Source organism: Epithele typhae (assembly GCF_022376455.1).
Source record: "Epithele typhae strain CBS 203.58 chromosome Unknown BXZ73scaffold_253, whole genome shotgun sequence".
In the NCBI taxonomy this organism is placed as follows: Eukaryota; Fungi; Basidiomycota; class Agaricomycetes; order Polyporales; family Epitheliaceae; genus Epithele; species Epithele typhae.
In genome coordinates this window covers 7,232-23,411 of record NW_025954444.1, presented here as the reverse complement: position 1 = coordinate 23,411, position 16,180 = coordinate 7,232, and the positions used below count along the sequence as shown (strand labels likewise).

The 16,180-nt window shown below is 60.9% G+C and overlaps 1 protein-coding gene and 1 non-coding gene across 2 annotated transcripts; both read left to right on the top strand.

The window, feature by feature from the left end:
* Positions 1–2,567: 2,567 nt before the first annotated feature.
* On the top strand, positions 2,568–3,146 carry BXZ73DRAFT_11816 (uncharacterized protein; the record flags this gene model as incomplete). Its single annotated transcript, XM_048017453.1, has 1 exon — positions 2,568–3,146. A coding segment is annotated over one exon (579 nt), but the record flags the coding sequence as incomplete, so codon positions are not given.
* Positions 3,147–6,682: 3,536 nt separating this feature from the next.
* On the top strand, positions 6,683–6,753 carry BXZ73DRAFT_t225. The gene has a single exon. It is a non-coding gene; the product is annotated as a tRNA-Gly (tRNA).
* Positions 6,754–16,180: the final 9,427 nt, after the last annotated feature.

Here is a 16,180-nt window from a genome sequence, read left to right as displayed (position 1 = left end):
CAGAGCGAGGAATACTGCAAGCGCGTTTTAACATGATCACTAGATTATCATGACTGCCGTCGTCGATACCCTTCCCTTCCCTGCCTTCGCAGAAACCGTTCCCGCCGTCGACCGGGAGTCATTGCGTGGCCTGTCGGATGTCGCCGTCCGCGCATGGGTCGTCGCCCGCGCTGAAGAATACCGACGCATCGCGCTGGCTCTCCTCTCGATCTACAACTCCATCGCGCCCATCCACCGCACCTTCCCTAACGAAATACTCTCCGAGGTCCTCTCGCACTGCTGGAAGAACACGCGCAGCGTCCACCTTCTTCACGTCTGTCGTCACTGGCGCGCGATCGTGCTCAAGACGCCGAAGCTGTGGCAGGCAGCCATCCCAGACCCCGACTCGGACGAACCGCTCTCCTTCGGCTGCGCTGAGCGGCGCATGAAGACGCGTGGGGATTTCGCAACGTTCATGTTCCAGCGGTCGAAGCCCTTGCCTATCCACCTCAAGGTGGACCTACTCCCTAGGGTTGCGGCGTGCACACTTGCGCCGCACGCCGCCAGACTCTTCGACCTATACGTCCATCTGAACGGCGCGGCGCAGTTGAAGGAGCTCTGTCAGATCGTGGACACGGGCGTGCCGAACCTTGAGACGCTCGGGATCGCGTTCGTGGGATGCACCGGGAAGTACCCTGACTGGGACGACGCCGACATTGACTGGAAGACGCACTACGCCATCCAATCCGGCCTCTGCGCATGGAAAGATGAAGGCTGGTACATCACAGGCGCACCGCGCCTTCGCAACCTCCGCTGCATCCCCGTCGACATCTTCCCGCACTTCATCTGTCCTACGCTGCGCGAACTGTGCTTGACCCCCGCAAGATGTACCAAGGACCACGTCGTGGCGTTGGCCGATGCGCTGAGGCGGTGCCCGGACCTGACACACCTGATGTGGTGCATGAATGGCGAACACACTGACGACACCGACGGCGAGAACGATGACGAGAACGATGACGACGACGACGAGAACGAGGGTGGCGGCGGCGGCGGAAATGAGCGTAGCGTGGATATCATCAACTTTTTTGCTCCCCTCTGGTCTCGGTCAGTTTGGCAAGACGCCGGGACGGTCGACCTACCCGCTCTGCAATCGCTGGTCTTCGAAATCGAAACACATCCAATGATGGCCGTTTATGTATCCCTTTTCTCCCTCCCACTTCTCCCACATATTGAGGTCGTGGCGAACGCCAAACGGTCCCCCGGGCTCTTCTACGACCCAGCGCCGCTCACACCGTGGATCGCATCCGCCGACGCCCTCCACATCCGCGACTCCTACAGTACGGAGAAAGCTGAGCCGTTCATCGAACTCGTCACGCTCAATAACAGTGTGCCACTGGTCCGATTCACGCTCCAGACGTCAAAATGGGAGCGGCAGGCGCTCCCCTTCCACTTCACTAAGATATTCCGCGACCCCGGCATCGGCATCACCCGCCTTGTCCTGCAGCAGAACTGGCCCATCGAGTGCAGCATCGGCGAGGATTTCTTTCTCAACGCGTTCCCACACCTCGACTCCCTCGACGTCGCCGGCCCCTGTGTCGCATCGGCTCTGACTGCGTTGCAAAAGCCGTGCGACAGTCGCACCCCTGAGGTACTGATGTGTCCGCGCCTCAGGACGCTCGTTGTCACCTTCGCGCTAGAAATCGGGGAGCGCGGAAGCGTATACAGGTTGATGATGACCAATCCTGCCGAAATGGAGGAGACGCTGGTGGTACGCTTGAAGGCAGGGTGTTCAGCGCTCGAGAGTGCGCTGAGTCGACGGGCGGAGGCGGGCTTCCGTCTGCAACGGCTGGAATGGAAAATGTGGGAATGGGATAAGACCCTCAGGCTTGAGTTCCCTCCGTCGGCGGTTGTCCGCACGGGAACGCTAAGCGGGACGCTGTATAGCAAGACAACGCTGGAAGGCTTGGTTGACGGTCCGGTGGTCTTTGGCGGGGTTACAGTCCAAGAAGTCGTGGAATAGACCACGCATCGCACAAGTACCTGACACAGCCATTATACCGCTATTCAAGTAATGCGATACATAGCGAGACGTACCGGGTTTTTGGTCCATCGAAGTATACCTACTGCACATCATAGAAGGAGTCGAGACTCGAGGCGATGGTCGTCGCCAGGCGAGTCACTCGATAGCGGAGCGACGAAGGCGGTTGCGGAACTGAAAGAGCCAGTACCTTGAAGCATACTGCCCTCGCACTTTGCCCGGTTCTGCTTGAGCGTTGGTGGGAAGAGGGCGAAAGTTGTGACGGCCCGCGCCTGTGAGTCAATCGTGACTCGCGTTGGCGCTTGGAGACTCGAGCTGGTTCGAACTGCGCGGTCGTGGGAAAGACGTGCGACGAGCGCGGCTGAAGGCGAGGCGACGCGGGCTTCAAGTTGTCCACCACTATTACATACGCCGAGAGGACCCTGCGATACAACCCTCGTCTACCCCCCATAACAGTCATTGAATCAAGCGGAGAGTGTCGGAACTCTGGTGAGCTCCAGCCAATGCAAGGAATGCTGCAACCGCGTTTTGACATTATCAACAGATCATCATGAACGCCGTCGTCGATACCCTTCCCTTCTCTTCCTTCGCAGACACCGTTCCCACCGTCGACCTGGAATCATTGCGTGGCCTGTCGGATGTCGCCGTCCGCGCACAGGTCGTCGCTCGCGCTGAAGAATATCGATGCATCGCGGCGGCTCTCCTCTCGATCTACAATTCCGTCGCGCCCATCCACCGCACCTTCCCGAACGAAATTCTCTCCGAGGTTCTCTCCCACTGCTGGAAAGACACGCGCAGCATCGGTCTCCTTCATGTCTGTCGTCACTGGCGCGCGGTTGCGCTCAAGACGCCGAAGCTGTGGCAGGCAGCCATCCCAGACCCCGACTCAAGAAACCCTGGGCTCCTCTTCAGCGCGCGCGGCGCATTTGCAGCGTCCGTCTTTCAATTGTCTTCACCCGAACCTATCCGCGTCAAGATCAATCTTCTCATGAAGGCTGCGGTCGACGCGCTTTCTCTGCATGCTGCTCGACTTGTCGATCTGTACGTCCACCTCACCGGCGGCGGGCAGCTGGCCGCTTTGTGCAAGATTCTAGACCAAGGCACACCCAGGCTTGAAGCACTCGGGATCGCGTTCGTTGGACGTGTTGGGAAATACGAGGACTGGACCAATGCAAACATTGACGCAGACACACACCGGACCGTCGTAAAAGACCTCTGCGCATGGAAAGATGAAGGCTGGTACATCACAGGCGCACCGCGCCTTCGCAACCTCCGCTGCATCCCCGTCGACATCTTCCCGCACTTCGCCTGTCCCGCGCTGCGCGAGCTGTGCTTGACCCCTTCACGATCGACCAATGACCACGTCGTAGCGTTGGCTCATGCGCTGAGGCAGTGCCCGAATCTGACCCACCTGACGTGGTGCTTGAATGGCGAACGTACCGACGGCGAGGACGAGGACGAGGACGAGGAAGACGAAGGTAGCGTGGACATCGTCGACACTTTCTTTCCCGGCTTCTCTCCGTCAGTTTGGCAAGACGCCGGGACGGTCGACCTCCCCGCTCTGCAATCGCTGGTCTTCACCGTCCAAACACATCAAAAGATGGCCATCTATTCCTCCCTTTTCCCCCTCCCACTTCCCCCACACACTCAGGTCGTAGTGGATGATTCCCCCCGCTGGGGGTGTCCAACTCGGTACACCTCGCGGAGTGGATGAAAACCGTCGACGCTGTGCACATCTACGACTCGTACCAGGAAGAGGCGATGCGCCCGCTCACCGAGATCGTCACGCTCGCGAAGGGCGTGCCGCAGGTTCGTTTCACGCTGCGATCTTCATCCAACGTACGCGCAAATATAAATGCCCCCGAGGTCATATTCATGTTCCGCCATGCCAATGGCACCGTGATCACCCACCTCGTCCTCCGGCAGACATGGCCAATCGTAGACTGGGATGACGACAAATTCGTTCTCCACGCGTTCCCGCACCTCGTCTCTCTCGACGTCGCCGGCCCATCCGCCGCATCGACCCTGGAAGCACTTCGATCAGAGGACGGCCGACGGTCTTTTGAGCTCACATGTCCTCGCCTAGAGACTCTCGTCGTGACCTTTCCTCTGCCGCTGCAAGTGCGGGGAGATGTGGGGAAGATGATGACTACCGGTCCGGCGGAGTGGGAAGAGAAGCTTGCGGGAAGCCTGACGTCGTGGAGCTCAGACCTCGAGAAGATGCTCAGTCAACGAGCGGCGGCAGAGTATCGTCTGAAGTATCTCGAGTGGAAGGGATGGGAGTGGGATATGAACCTTAGACTCGATTTCCTTCCGTCAGCGGTTGTCTTCACGGACTTCCCGAACCCGGCGCTGTACAATCAGGCGGGGTTGGAGCAGTGGGTCGACGGCGAGGTCGTCTTTGGCGGGATTACATACCAGGCTCCGTCGGAATAGATTGCGTTTGGGTGGCTCAGCGGATGTGAAACAGGGTTTTTTGTGAAAACTATTGCATCAATTGTGGTCACCGCGGCGGAATGTATGACTGCATGCAAGGGACAGCCATCTTCCGAGGCGCGCGACGCGAGGTCTAAAGTGAAAGAAAGGAAAGTATATTCTTCGTGTATTGACGGAACGACGAGAAAACACCTAATGAGCATCATGCCGCTGTACAAACAATACTAAGCCATGGTTCCGTCGGTGCATTTCCAAGTGACGTCTATCCGCTGCACATCCACCTCCGTCAGTGAGAGAACACGAACGTCGTGCGTGATACACGCACCTGCCGACGTGTTCCGCTTTTGCGGGCCCTTCTCCCTCGCCTTCCACCTGGTCCCGGTCCTGCAGCCGCTGGATGTGACCTCCACGTCGACGTTCGGCTTTCAAGTTGGCGGCTCCGCACGATTGGCGGAGGACATCCGACATGCTTCTCAGCGCGTTTGGAGACTCCGGGTCAGAAATGGACGGGCGATGAGGCTTGAAGCTGAAGGGCGGGGGGGGGGGGGGCACTTGACGTTTCGCGCTTTCTATTGAACTTGAGACGCAGGTTTGAATACAGTGGATGGGCGGACTACCAGGAACAGTGCTTGTTTGGGGAGGTCGAGTATTTCTCAGGCGCGACTCGTACGCGCACAGCCTAGGTCCATCTTCAGCCCGTTGAAAGAGTACAAGTTGAGAAACGCCTCTTGGTCAAGCGCGCGAGTTTGTCCAGGACACTGCCAAGGGGCCCGAGAGCCGGAGCCCACGCACCGGGAGAAACAACGCACACTTGGACGTCGGGGAACGCACAAAGACGAGAAAGAGGGTGTGAACGTACCTTCCATGATCTAACCGGCCTCGTTCGGCAGAGCAGCAGTTGCCATAAGAGTCTTGAAATATTTCCGTAAGGACAAGTGCGAGGCGACCGTCACGCCTTCGGCGCGCATCCGTACGCGATGCCAAATCTTGTGTATATGTACTTTGAAGCCCGCGGGATCTTATGTACGTAGCTGCCAAGAGTTGCTAGAACTAGAGAAGCGGGTCCGAACAGAGAAGGGACGTTATGGACGAGGATGATGCCAGGGAGTGCTTGAGGAGAAGGGAGACTGGGAGCGCAACTGTGAGACAAACGGGTCGGCGCTTGTACATATCAGTTTACCTCTTGCCTCTTCCCTCAACCATTGCACCCTCCCAAGCGTTTACGTCGGTTTGTCTCGACGGGCTCAATCGACTCAACAGCAACTCCGAATACAATTACTGGTTACACGAGTCGATCGGCGCGGCAGCCAACGGAGGGTCGTCCCCGCCTTCTGACGCTGCGCACATCCTTCTTTTGGACCAACCCTGTTCTCGATCACCGCACTGCGCCAATGCCTGGACCTGCTTCAGCTCAAGCGGCCCGATTTTGAGATGTCTTTCGCAGGTGATCGTCGATCTCCTAACCTCGAACCTCAGTCGATCACTGCCCTCTCCGCCCTTTCCCATGCGCGCGTCACTGTCATGTTTTCGGTCCAAACTCCAGACGTCCTTCTCTGACGGCCGCAGCCGCGAAAAATACCGCAGCACCCAAGCACAAGCCACGGCCAAAACAAAGGAAGACGGGTTGGACATCCACGCTGACGACTCTGATTCCGATCCTACGAAACTCTTTCTCCGGCGGCGTGGACACAGGAGAGCCTGGTTGTTTCGGGTCTGAATCCGCGGAGGCGCGGCCCACGACGCGGCCCGTTGGGCAGGCGGACAGAATGAGGCTGCGGGGCCGCATCGAGGGTGCTCACGCATCTCTCGGCTCACGGATCTTGGCATGTCTAATAAACCGTGGAGGCACAGATACTCGGCCTGGCTAGTCTCGGCGGTGTGCAGGCGGGCCCATTCCATCCAGGGTTTCCTTACCACAGCTGGAGAGGTCATAAGTAGAAGATAAGTAGCTCACTGTACTACGAACGACGTTCAGAATCAGCATAGTGGGCAGTGGTGTCTACAATGCACCGGGCGATAGATATTACAGGACTACACCAGAATCCGGTACGCTGTGGGAAACTGAGACCACAACTGGGTCGTATGGGCCAAGGAAAATCATATGTAGACTCATACCACATTGCACAAGCCCCACAGTCTCGGCCGATATTGCTAAGTACGGACCAGATGCATTGAACGTATGAAAAGCCGACGTTGGAGTGACAGTAACATGGCTATGCGCCAAGGTATGCATTCGTGGTGTAGCGGTAACATTGGGTCTTCCCATGGCCTAGCTCCGGGTTCGACTCCCGGCGGATGCACGATCGTGACTTATGAAAGTCTTTTTTCTTTCTCATTTTCCCCTGGGGGACCTGGGTGTTCCCGTATCAGGCATACGGCAGTATCAGAAACGCTGTAGTATCTGGTCACGTATGTTGATGTCCGGAAAATCCCTTTGCAAGAATCGCCTCATTGACTTCTGTCCTGGTTGAAAGACCCCAGGTTGCTGGACATTCATATCCGATTGGAGGCAGACGTACAAATGTGGGCTCTTGCGCGACACATCTATGTCGTACCACGTAGCATATAACTAGTCCCATGGTTTCATCCAGGCAGTCTGACTCACTCTCTGCAGGCTCTCCACAAATGTGAGCATGCACATCTCGCCGCGATCGCTCGTCCTGAGTCCTATTATTCCCCGAGCAATGCCTCCTTGATCGTCGCGAGTCGCGCGCGTTTCTCCTTTCCGTTCTTCCCGAATGCTTGTGTCAGAACCAGACGCGCCTCGGCCTCGACGGCCGTCGACAGTGCCGGCCAGGGTGTCGCCCGTGCGGTAGATCTTTGAGGCCATGGCCTGTCCGGACCTCCAGGAGCTCGTAGCCAATCTTATGGACGTCGGTGACCAAGACGGTGTTCGACGGCTGATTGGCATTGAAGGGCCACATGATCCTGGGATACTAGTATGAGATGCGCATCCGAACGAGCATGATGGGGGGACGTACATTGGCACCGTTGGCCGCTGCAGTCGCCTTGGACGCGGTGGGGAGCAGAGGTCCGGCGATGTAAACTGGACGACCCGTTTTACCGGAGGTATTCGCCTGCTCGTTTGAGGGCCAATTCCTGTGCAAAAAGCAGGTAGAGCGACATGGTTTGTGCGATCGGAGGCAGAGACGGTGTCCGCGAAGGCGGGAAATGGCTGCATGTCCGTTGTCATGGCTAGATACGAGAGGTGATCAGGAAATGCAACCAGTACAGTTGTTCTGTGCATCGTACCTCGTCGTGCAAGCAGCAGTCCTAGAGGTAGAATGAATGCGCGACTGCACATGCTACTAATAGAACCACGTTTTGATATTATACCTCGATCGCCCAGACCAAGTTCTGGCATTCTGCGTATAAGACTCCTAGTTAACCCTCTGGATCCAGTGGCACGTCACAGAGCATGCCCAAACACACGACCGGACCATCCACCAGTTCGCTCAGCCGCGACGAACCAATTTCCGACATATCAGGCATACATACCGCGTTCCCCCAAGCCGCCTGCAGCACGGTCGTCCCCGTCCTCATCCCCTCCTCGTCCCACACCCCCTCGCCCCACTCCAGCTGCTCGAGCCGCGCCGCGCCGTGCGCATCCCGCGCCTCGAGCGTCCGCGCGAGGAGCGTGATCCACCTGCGCGCCGCCGCGCGCACCGCGCGCACCTGCCGCACCCCGAGCGCCGTCACCGCGACGGGCCCCGCCCCACTCCGACTCCGGCCCCGACTCCGGCTCCTACTCCTACTCGGGCGCCGCGCGGACGACGGGGGGAAGGCGACCCGGAGCGCGCGCAGGCGGGGGCACACGACCGGCGACGCGGGGTCGGTGCCGGGGTCGACGTCGGTGTCGGGGCAGGTGAGGCCGTCGAGCACGGCCTCGGCGCACGGGCCCGCGACGTCGAGCGCGACGAGGTTGGGGAACGCGCGGAGGAGGTCGCCGGTGTCCGCGCCGCGCGTGCCGTCGTCGTCGCCGTCGTCGCAGCCCCAGTCCCATTCACAGTCCGCGCCCGTGGGGTGGTTTTGGACGGTCCCGTGGCCGTGGTGCGAGTCGTCGTCGCTGCCCTCGCCCTCGCCCTCGCCCTCGTCGGCCGGGGGATCAAAGGCGGGGTAGCGGGTCGTCTGGCTGTGGGGAAAGGGCATGTGCACGGAGAGGTGGGTGATGGCCCCGGCTTGCATGCGGGCGGCGGCGCTCAGCGCGCGGGACGCGGGAGCGAGCCAGTGGACCCGCGGCCACCATTTGAGCTCGAAGCGCTCGGTGTCGTTCGTGCGGCCGACGACGGACATGCCCGGCGACGACCCGGCCTCCCGCCAGTCGCGCAGACGCACGGCGGCGAGAGAGCTGATGAGCGAGTCGGAGGTGCCGCCGCCGCTGTGGTTGGTGAGCACGAAAGGGTCGAACTCCGTGTGTTGCACCGACCGCGCGACCGAGAGCTGGGCTGATGCGCTGGGAGGGAACGAGAGGGTGTGGAGGTGTGGAGCATTAAACGCGGCTGCTCGTTGCGGGTCGGCACATCGAGCTCTGAACGACTCAGCGTACTCCGACGACCAGTCCCCGTTGAAGATATCATCGACGAAATACAATCCCAGAGCTTCCAGATGGGGATACCCTGGGGACCGCATGGTATCGCGCAAGAGGCCAAGCTGTGACGGGTGCCGCAAGCTCACTTCGAGTTGGACGAGATGCGTGGCTGGAAGCGCCGAAACGACGGTGCTATCCAGTCCTTTGGTTATGATACGCAGCGGCCTTGACGTCGCTCGTTCGAGGGGCGCCACCTTCTGAGTGGTCATCGACGTGTCGACGTCGATAAGAGACTCGTCGCCCGCAGCGTCTGCCCAAAAGCCCGAAGTCTGGAGTATCACAGAGCGCCAATGCCGGCAGACGAGCATCAGCCCGAGGCTGCGTCGACCTTGCCAGCAATGAGAAAGCACTTCGGAGAGCATTTCGGGAGGAAGGGCGAGATGGATGGGTGCGAGGCTGTTGTGGAAAGAACGAAGGGCGGAGATGACCTTGTGGTATTCGTCCGCCCGAGCGATCGCCCATTCTTGTGCCGCGACGGCAGGGAGACTGAGGAGATGTGTGAGGTCCGCGGCGGGTATTGCATCCACGAAGGTGGGGGGAGGACGCATATCTGCTGTCATGATTTGAGCTAACCGGGGCAAAAGCGTGGCATGAGTATGGCATGAATATACACAGGCATGGCCCGTACCTAGTTCACCTCCATAAGCGGTGGGAGGGGAAAATGGCCTCTGTGTGGTTCTTATGTATACGGGCCCATGCCTCAAGGCCTCATGGCTGTTCCCACATATACGAATTGGAATACGAGACGAATTTCAACAAACTCAATAGCATCGGATCGATCAAGATAAAGAACTAACACTACATCAGCAAGTAGACGTACAACAGCGTGAGTTACGGAGAATGTGGAGCGGCAGTCAGAACTAGGCGCCTATGGGAAGCAGGAAGGACATCCTCGACGAGCGGGGGTACCATGCCTATACCAGAAGGATGTGGTGAAGACGTGCGGACAGAAATAGGATGGGAATAGCGGACCAGAGCCATGGCAGGTAGCATGTAGACAGGCGAGTTCACCTCGAGTTCAGCATCTCCTCATCTGACGACGACGAGGCCCCGGCGCGCGACCGCGACGGCCCGCGCGAGTGCGGGTGCGAGCGGTACCCCTGCTCGTCCGTGTTGCGCCCGCGGGCCTCCTCCTCGCGGATCTCGCTCTCCGTCATCGGGTAGCTAGCGCAGTACGCACCTGGGCTCGAACGTGCATGGGAGCACGTACGCCGTTGTGGGCCCTCGACGACGACGCCGGGGACGCCGTGCGCGGATGTGGTAGGAGGACTCGGAGAGGATGTGCTCTGTACCGCACCCCGCCACCGCATACACGAGCTGGCGGGGTGCGGTGCAGATCGCGGCTTGGGACGACGCCAGAGTGGGAGGAGGAGCTTGGGAGGAGCCAAGACGCACTGCACTGCGCACCAAGTCGCAACAGCGCGCCGGCACGGGGCGGCCCGTTTCTCCGAAGGCTGCGCAGAGCCTCACGCGTCAGAGGTTTGTCATGTCGGGCGCACTTGCAAGTCTCCAACCTCTCCAGCAGGTTGCACTCGCTCCGAGTCGCCGCACCCTTCCGCTCCTTTACGCTTCCTCGCCTTCACTACTCGCATGCTCTTCTGCTGAGATTCCGCTCACATCTCCAATCCCCTCCCCACCGGACCTACTGCGCCGCAACCCACCATACTGATGTACTCGAAAACGTCCCACTCCGCCGAGTCGTCCGAGTCCTCAGGAAAGAACATGCTCGTGCTCATCCCGGACAGCATCGACGTCGAAGAGGAGGCCAGGTTCTACGACGACATCGTCGATGTGCGTCCAACTGCGCTTCTTCACCTCGTTCCGGGCCCCCTCCTTATTCCCCTAAACACAGAGCGCATCGACGACCGGCCAAGACATCTACCCGTACGGCCAACACTCGCCCACGCACTCGTCCCCGGAGTCCCCGACGTTCGGCGCGCACGAGACCCAGAGCGTGTTCTCGAAGGACATCTGGCTCGGGGACTCGCGCGGGGAGAGCGCCGCGTTCGCGCGCGACGTCGAGGTCCCCGGGTGGACGAGCGTGGGCGACCGGCGCGGCGGCGCGTACGTCGTGTACGACTGCGTGATCAAGACGAAGGAGGTGCGTGCGCCGGTGCGTCCGTGGGCGGTGCGCGCGCTGACGGCCTCGACCCTCGATTGCGCTCGTACGTTTGTGTGTGTGTATGCGCGCGCGTGAGCAGGGCACGGTGATCCATGCGCTCAAGCGGTATAGCGCGTTCGCCCAGCTCGCCGCGAGGCTGCGCGCGACGCTCCCGGTGAGTCTCTTGCCTCCCCATGCGTCCCCCACCCCACGTCCTGCCCTGCGAATGATGCAGAACGGGGGATGCTCTCAAACGGACCACGCCCTCGCATCCGTATACCTCCACCCACCCCCCACGGCGCCGGCACCGCTGACACGCCCCCTTGCGCGCCCACAGGCCAGCCAGCAGCTCGCGGTCCCCGCCCTGCCGCCCAAGTTCCCTCTCGCCAAGTTCCGGCCGACGTTCCTCGACCAGCGCCGGCGCCTCCTCCAGCACTGGCTCGCCGCCGTCCTGCTCCACCCCGAAGTTGGGGGGTGCCAGGCCGTGCGGGAGTGGGTCGTCGACCGCTCGTGATGCGTCGAGCGTGTCGGTCGGGGGATGGGGCCATGGTGGGGGTGGGCTCGTTGGATCTAAGTTATGCCCTCTTTGCGTTGTGTTTTACGTATACGTTAGAGTGCTCCGTTCCGCCGCGTTGCGCACGCGAATAGCCGCGACGCTTGCTTGTTCCCTGCCTTCCTACGAGCGATTTGCGGCCTCGTCCAAGAGAGCGCGTGGTGTGTATTAAAGGTGAGGTGAGGTGAATATCGAGTGGACAGCAGAGGAAGGATGGAAACAGTGAGCACAGCGGAGGATGGTAGTCGTCCGGGCCGAGGAAGGAGTGCGAAAGAGCGTGGAGCTGACAAGGAGTATGTCAGTAGGTCCCGGAAAAGTGATGAGGGCGGTACGCTTAGTGGGCCGTGAGAGAGAACATATCATATGTTCGGGGCAGAGAAACCCAGTGGCCTCTTATGTATGACTTGTGTTTCCCGCCGGCGGTCTGCGCGAAACCGGACCCACCACAGTAGAATATTGTAGGGTCTCACTCAGGACTCCCCAGGACCACAGGGCTGCTCAACGTGATTTCCCCGCGCGTCAGCCCACCAGAGCGTCGGAGAAGCATGCGAAAGTGAATAGCCAGGTGCATTCAGACAAAAAAAAAGCAGGATCAGAGAGGAATACAAGGTGGACAAGACAGCAGTGATCACGGATCAGAGGAAGGAAGGAGAGAGGACGGATACAGTGCCAGTAATACAGCGGAGGACGAAAGAGCGTGGACTAAACTCGTGAGCAAAGGCGTGGACCAAAGCCAGAGACGTGTGGGAGTAGGTGGCGAGTAGCTCGTGCGTGGCATGTCCGAGGGAATCAAGCGATGAGGGGTGAAGCAGATACACTTAGTAGGCCGTGAGGGAGAGAACGTATACGTTCGGGGCGGAGAAGCCGAGGCGGCCCTTCGCGTAACCCTCTCGGTGGATGAGCTTGTCGAAAAAGAGGCGTTCGCGGAGCCAGTCTGGGACAGAAAACGGGTCAGAGATGAACCGGTGTTGGAGCGGGTGGGGAGGGAAACGCGCGAGCAGACGGAGAGTGACACTCACCGACTCGGCGGAACTGTGAGGGCGCGACGGGCGCAGGGGAGTAGTACTGCTGCCATCCCGTGGCGCCCTGCTGGGAGGCGTGTCTCCGGACCTGCTCCTGCAGACGCGGCGGGAGGGACTCGAACTCCTTCTCGGTGACCGTCTTCTCGGTGTAGCTGTACGCATGAACGGTTGGTGCGTGCGTATAGAATCAGACGGCGACGGGGACGTACTCCCTGAAGAGCGTGGTGGTGACGTCGCCGAGGGTGACGCCCTGCGAGTTCTTGACGATCGTGCACCACGGACTGTGCTCGGTGATGATGATTAGCTCCTCCACGCGGGGCATCGTCGCAGGCTCGTCCTTGGCGGTGAAGGGGATGTCGCGGTCGCGGGACTCGTGGTTGTACCCGCCCGTCTGGCCTGCACACGAATGGGCATGAGAGGAGGCGGAGGGGAAAAGAGCGGGGAGGAACGCACCGGTGGACATGTTGAAGATGAGCTGGAAGGTTTCGCTGGAGTTTGAGAGGATGGGGTTCAGCTCGAGCTCGACGCCGAGGAGGTAGAGGTCGGTCTGGCTCAGGATGGGGCCATCTGGGGATGAGAGCTATAGACTATGGTGGTACATATGAAGCAGTGGAGGACGCACATGAGCTACCAGGGGCCCATTTGCCGATCGTGTCCGCCATAGTCGGAGAGTGGAGTTACGGTTAGATTTGAGGAGGTGAACGTGGATCGGTGGATCGGGGATCGGGGGCGGAGAGAGAGCTTGGGCTGAGGAGGGGGTGACGGTGGCGGCGGCGGTGGTGGTGGTGGTGGTGGTGGTGGTGGTGGTGTACAATGCCCGGTCTTATACTGCAGGTGGGACAAGGACCCGAGCGTGTGGGGTCCGAGGCAGGGCGGGAGGAAGAGGGCGATGGGCGCGCGGTGTCGGAAACGGGCGAAGGGCGAGATGGGCGCTCCGGGGTATCAGATCACACTTTTGGGCGACTTACCATCCAGTCCACACCCACATGGATCACACGCACAGATGGCCACAGATCTACATGTATTTTCTGGCAATAACAGGTTGGACCAGGTTGAACGCCTCGCGGTGGCACCAAGTAGCGACGCGAGCGAGCCATCGGCTTAGTACCGGACCGTACTCGGGCCGTCAGTTGCGCGCGACACAGCGAGCTCCTTGGGACTGAGCGCGGCCGACGTTCTTCTTCCCGCACCTCCTCCCCCGCTGGTGACACCCGCGCCGTCGTCGCGCGCGGTCTTGGAGCACGGGGATTTTTTTCGCGCAGTCGTTCATCTGAGCGTATCGGACCCGCCATCGCCGCCATCGGTGACAATCATCCGCACCCTGGGCCCCAATCGGATTGCACATTCGACGCCGACAGGTCCGTTCTTGTTCTCCTTCGTCTCCTTGCCTCTTTTGACGCCGCAGAAGACCCGTTCTCATCAGCGGAGGGCCTCGTGAAGGCCTCGTGGTGGCCCGGGCGTTTTAGACTCATCGCTCTGGGCGGTGTAGACAGCCGGACCCACCATCGCCCTCTCCGCCAAAAACCAGCATATTCCCCAGCTCCTCCTTGACTCCCACCCTCGCATCACCTCCTTCATCTCCTGCTCGAAGCCCCGCCGTCGTGAATATCAACACCTACGTGGACACCACGTGGAGAGGACGGATTCCGAGTCACCATCCTTGTTCCGCCGTACATTGCGGCCTCCAAAAAAGGTATGTTGCGCCTCGTTCTCCCTGTCCCCGACGCCCCCTCATCGCCGCGCATACAGCCTCCTCTGCCGGTGTCCTAGCCCCCATACACCTGAGTCATAGATAATCCCCCTGCACGTTGGCCGCCATGCACTTCACGCCCGTCGTTCCCCCGCGCCCTTCCCCCAGTGGCGGAAGCAGCACATCTCTCAACCCGCCACCACCAGTAATCCCCCAACCCGTCTCTCCACAAAACCCGCCGACCCTGTCCCCGTGGGGTCCACAAGGCGGCTACCCAGCCCAGTCACCGTACGTCGGCGGGTTCCCCATGCAAGGCTCGTACTTCATTCCCCCCGTCAACCTCCCCGCCGGGGGGCAGACCCCCATGATGCCGCCCAACGCCGGCTTTGCCACCGACTTCACTGGCTTCCCCAACCCTGGCGCTGCCGCCGCGCCTTCGCCCTACGCGCGACCTGGAGCAGCACCCGGAACCCCGTACATGGGCGGCGCCCCGCCGGGGACCCATACGGGCTACAGTACCTTCCAGCAGCCCCTCCCGCCCACGGGAATGCCGTACGGGATGGTGAACATGGCCTACACCCCGTTCGCGGCGCCTATGAACCTCGCTGGTGGGATGCCAGGCGGGATGCCTGGCATGATGCAAGGCATGATGCCCGGTGGGATGCCAGGCGGGATGCCCGGTATGATGCAAGGCGGGATGCCTGGTATGATGCCCGGTGGGATGCCTGGTGGAATGCCTGGCGGGATGCCTATGCCGGGCATGATGCCTGGGTACCCGTTTGGCCCCGCTGCTGGGATGGCAGGGATGGCAGGCGCGGGGATGGCTGGTGGCGCTCCAGGTGCTGTACCCATGCAGCCGAGCGCGTCGGGTGGAGGCTTGCGCCCTCCAAATCCGAAGGAGCGTCAACCATGGGACGAGATCGACAGGTTTATGGAGGGTGATGATTGTGCGTGTTGCTTTTGATCACATTTGCGCTCGAGCTCACCATGGTCTTGCTGGCAGATGGCCCTGTTCTGCGAACTATGCTTGTCGGGAAGACGAATGCTCATGTCCGAATCAACCCCCTCCTATCACCACCCGACGATGGGCTCACCAAAGACTACCTTCGATGGAACATGCTCTTCCCCACCAACAACTGCCAACGCTCCACAGACCGCCCCGGACGTTCGTGGTACGACGGTCGCGAGGCTCCCGCAACCTGGCCCAGGGTGACCCAGATCCGGCTCGTCTCCCGCTCCTTCCCCTGGACGATCGAGATCCCGGCCTCGGACGCGCGCATCGGCGTCACCTGCGGGGACGTCGTCGAGGCCGTCCACGCGCACATGTACGGCCGCCTCGCGCAGCAGCAGTTCGACTCGGCCTCGCGCCAGCAGAAGCGCCTCCTCTCCGAGTCCTTCTACCACAACCGCTCGACCGCGCACGGCGTCCCCGGCGGCAAGATGGCGCAGACGCTCCTCCGCTGCGACTGGCTCGGGCAGGACACCATGTTCGGCGGCGTCGTCGAGGACCCGCAGCTCGTCGCCGACGTCTGCCGCGGCGTCCTCCCCTGCACGTTCGAGATCAAGTGCGTGCGGCGCTACCCGATGACGGAGAGCGAGATCCGCGAGGAGGAGGCCCGCGGGCGCAACGCGGACGAGCAAGGGTACCACTCGCACCCGCACTCGCGCGGGCCGTCGCGGTCGCGCGCCGGCAGCTCGCGCGCCTCCCGGCCGACCTCGCGCCACGGCTCCAGTCGGCCACCGACGCGGCCGCCGAGTAGGGTTTTATCGTCG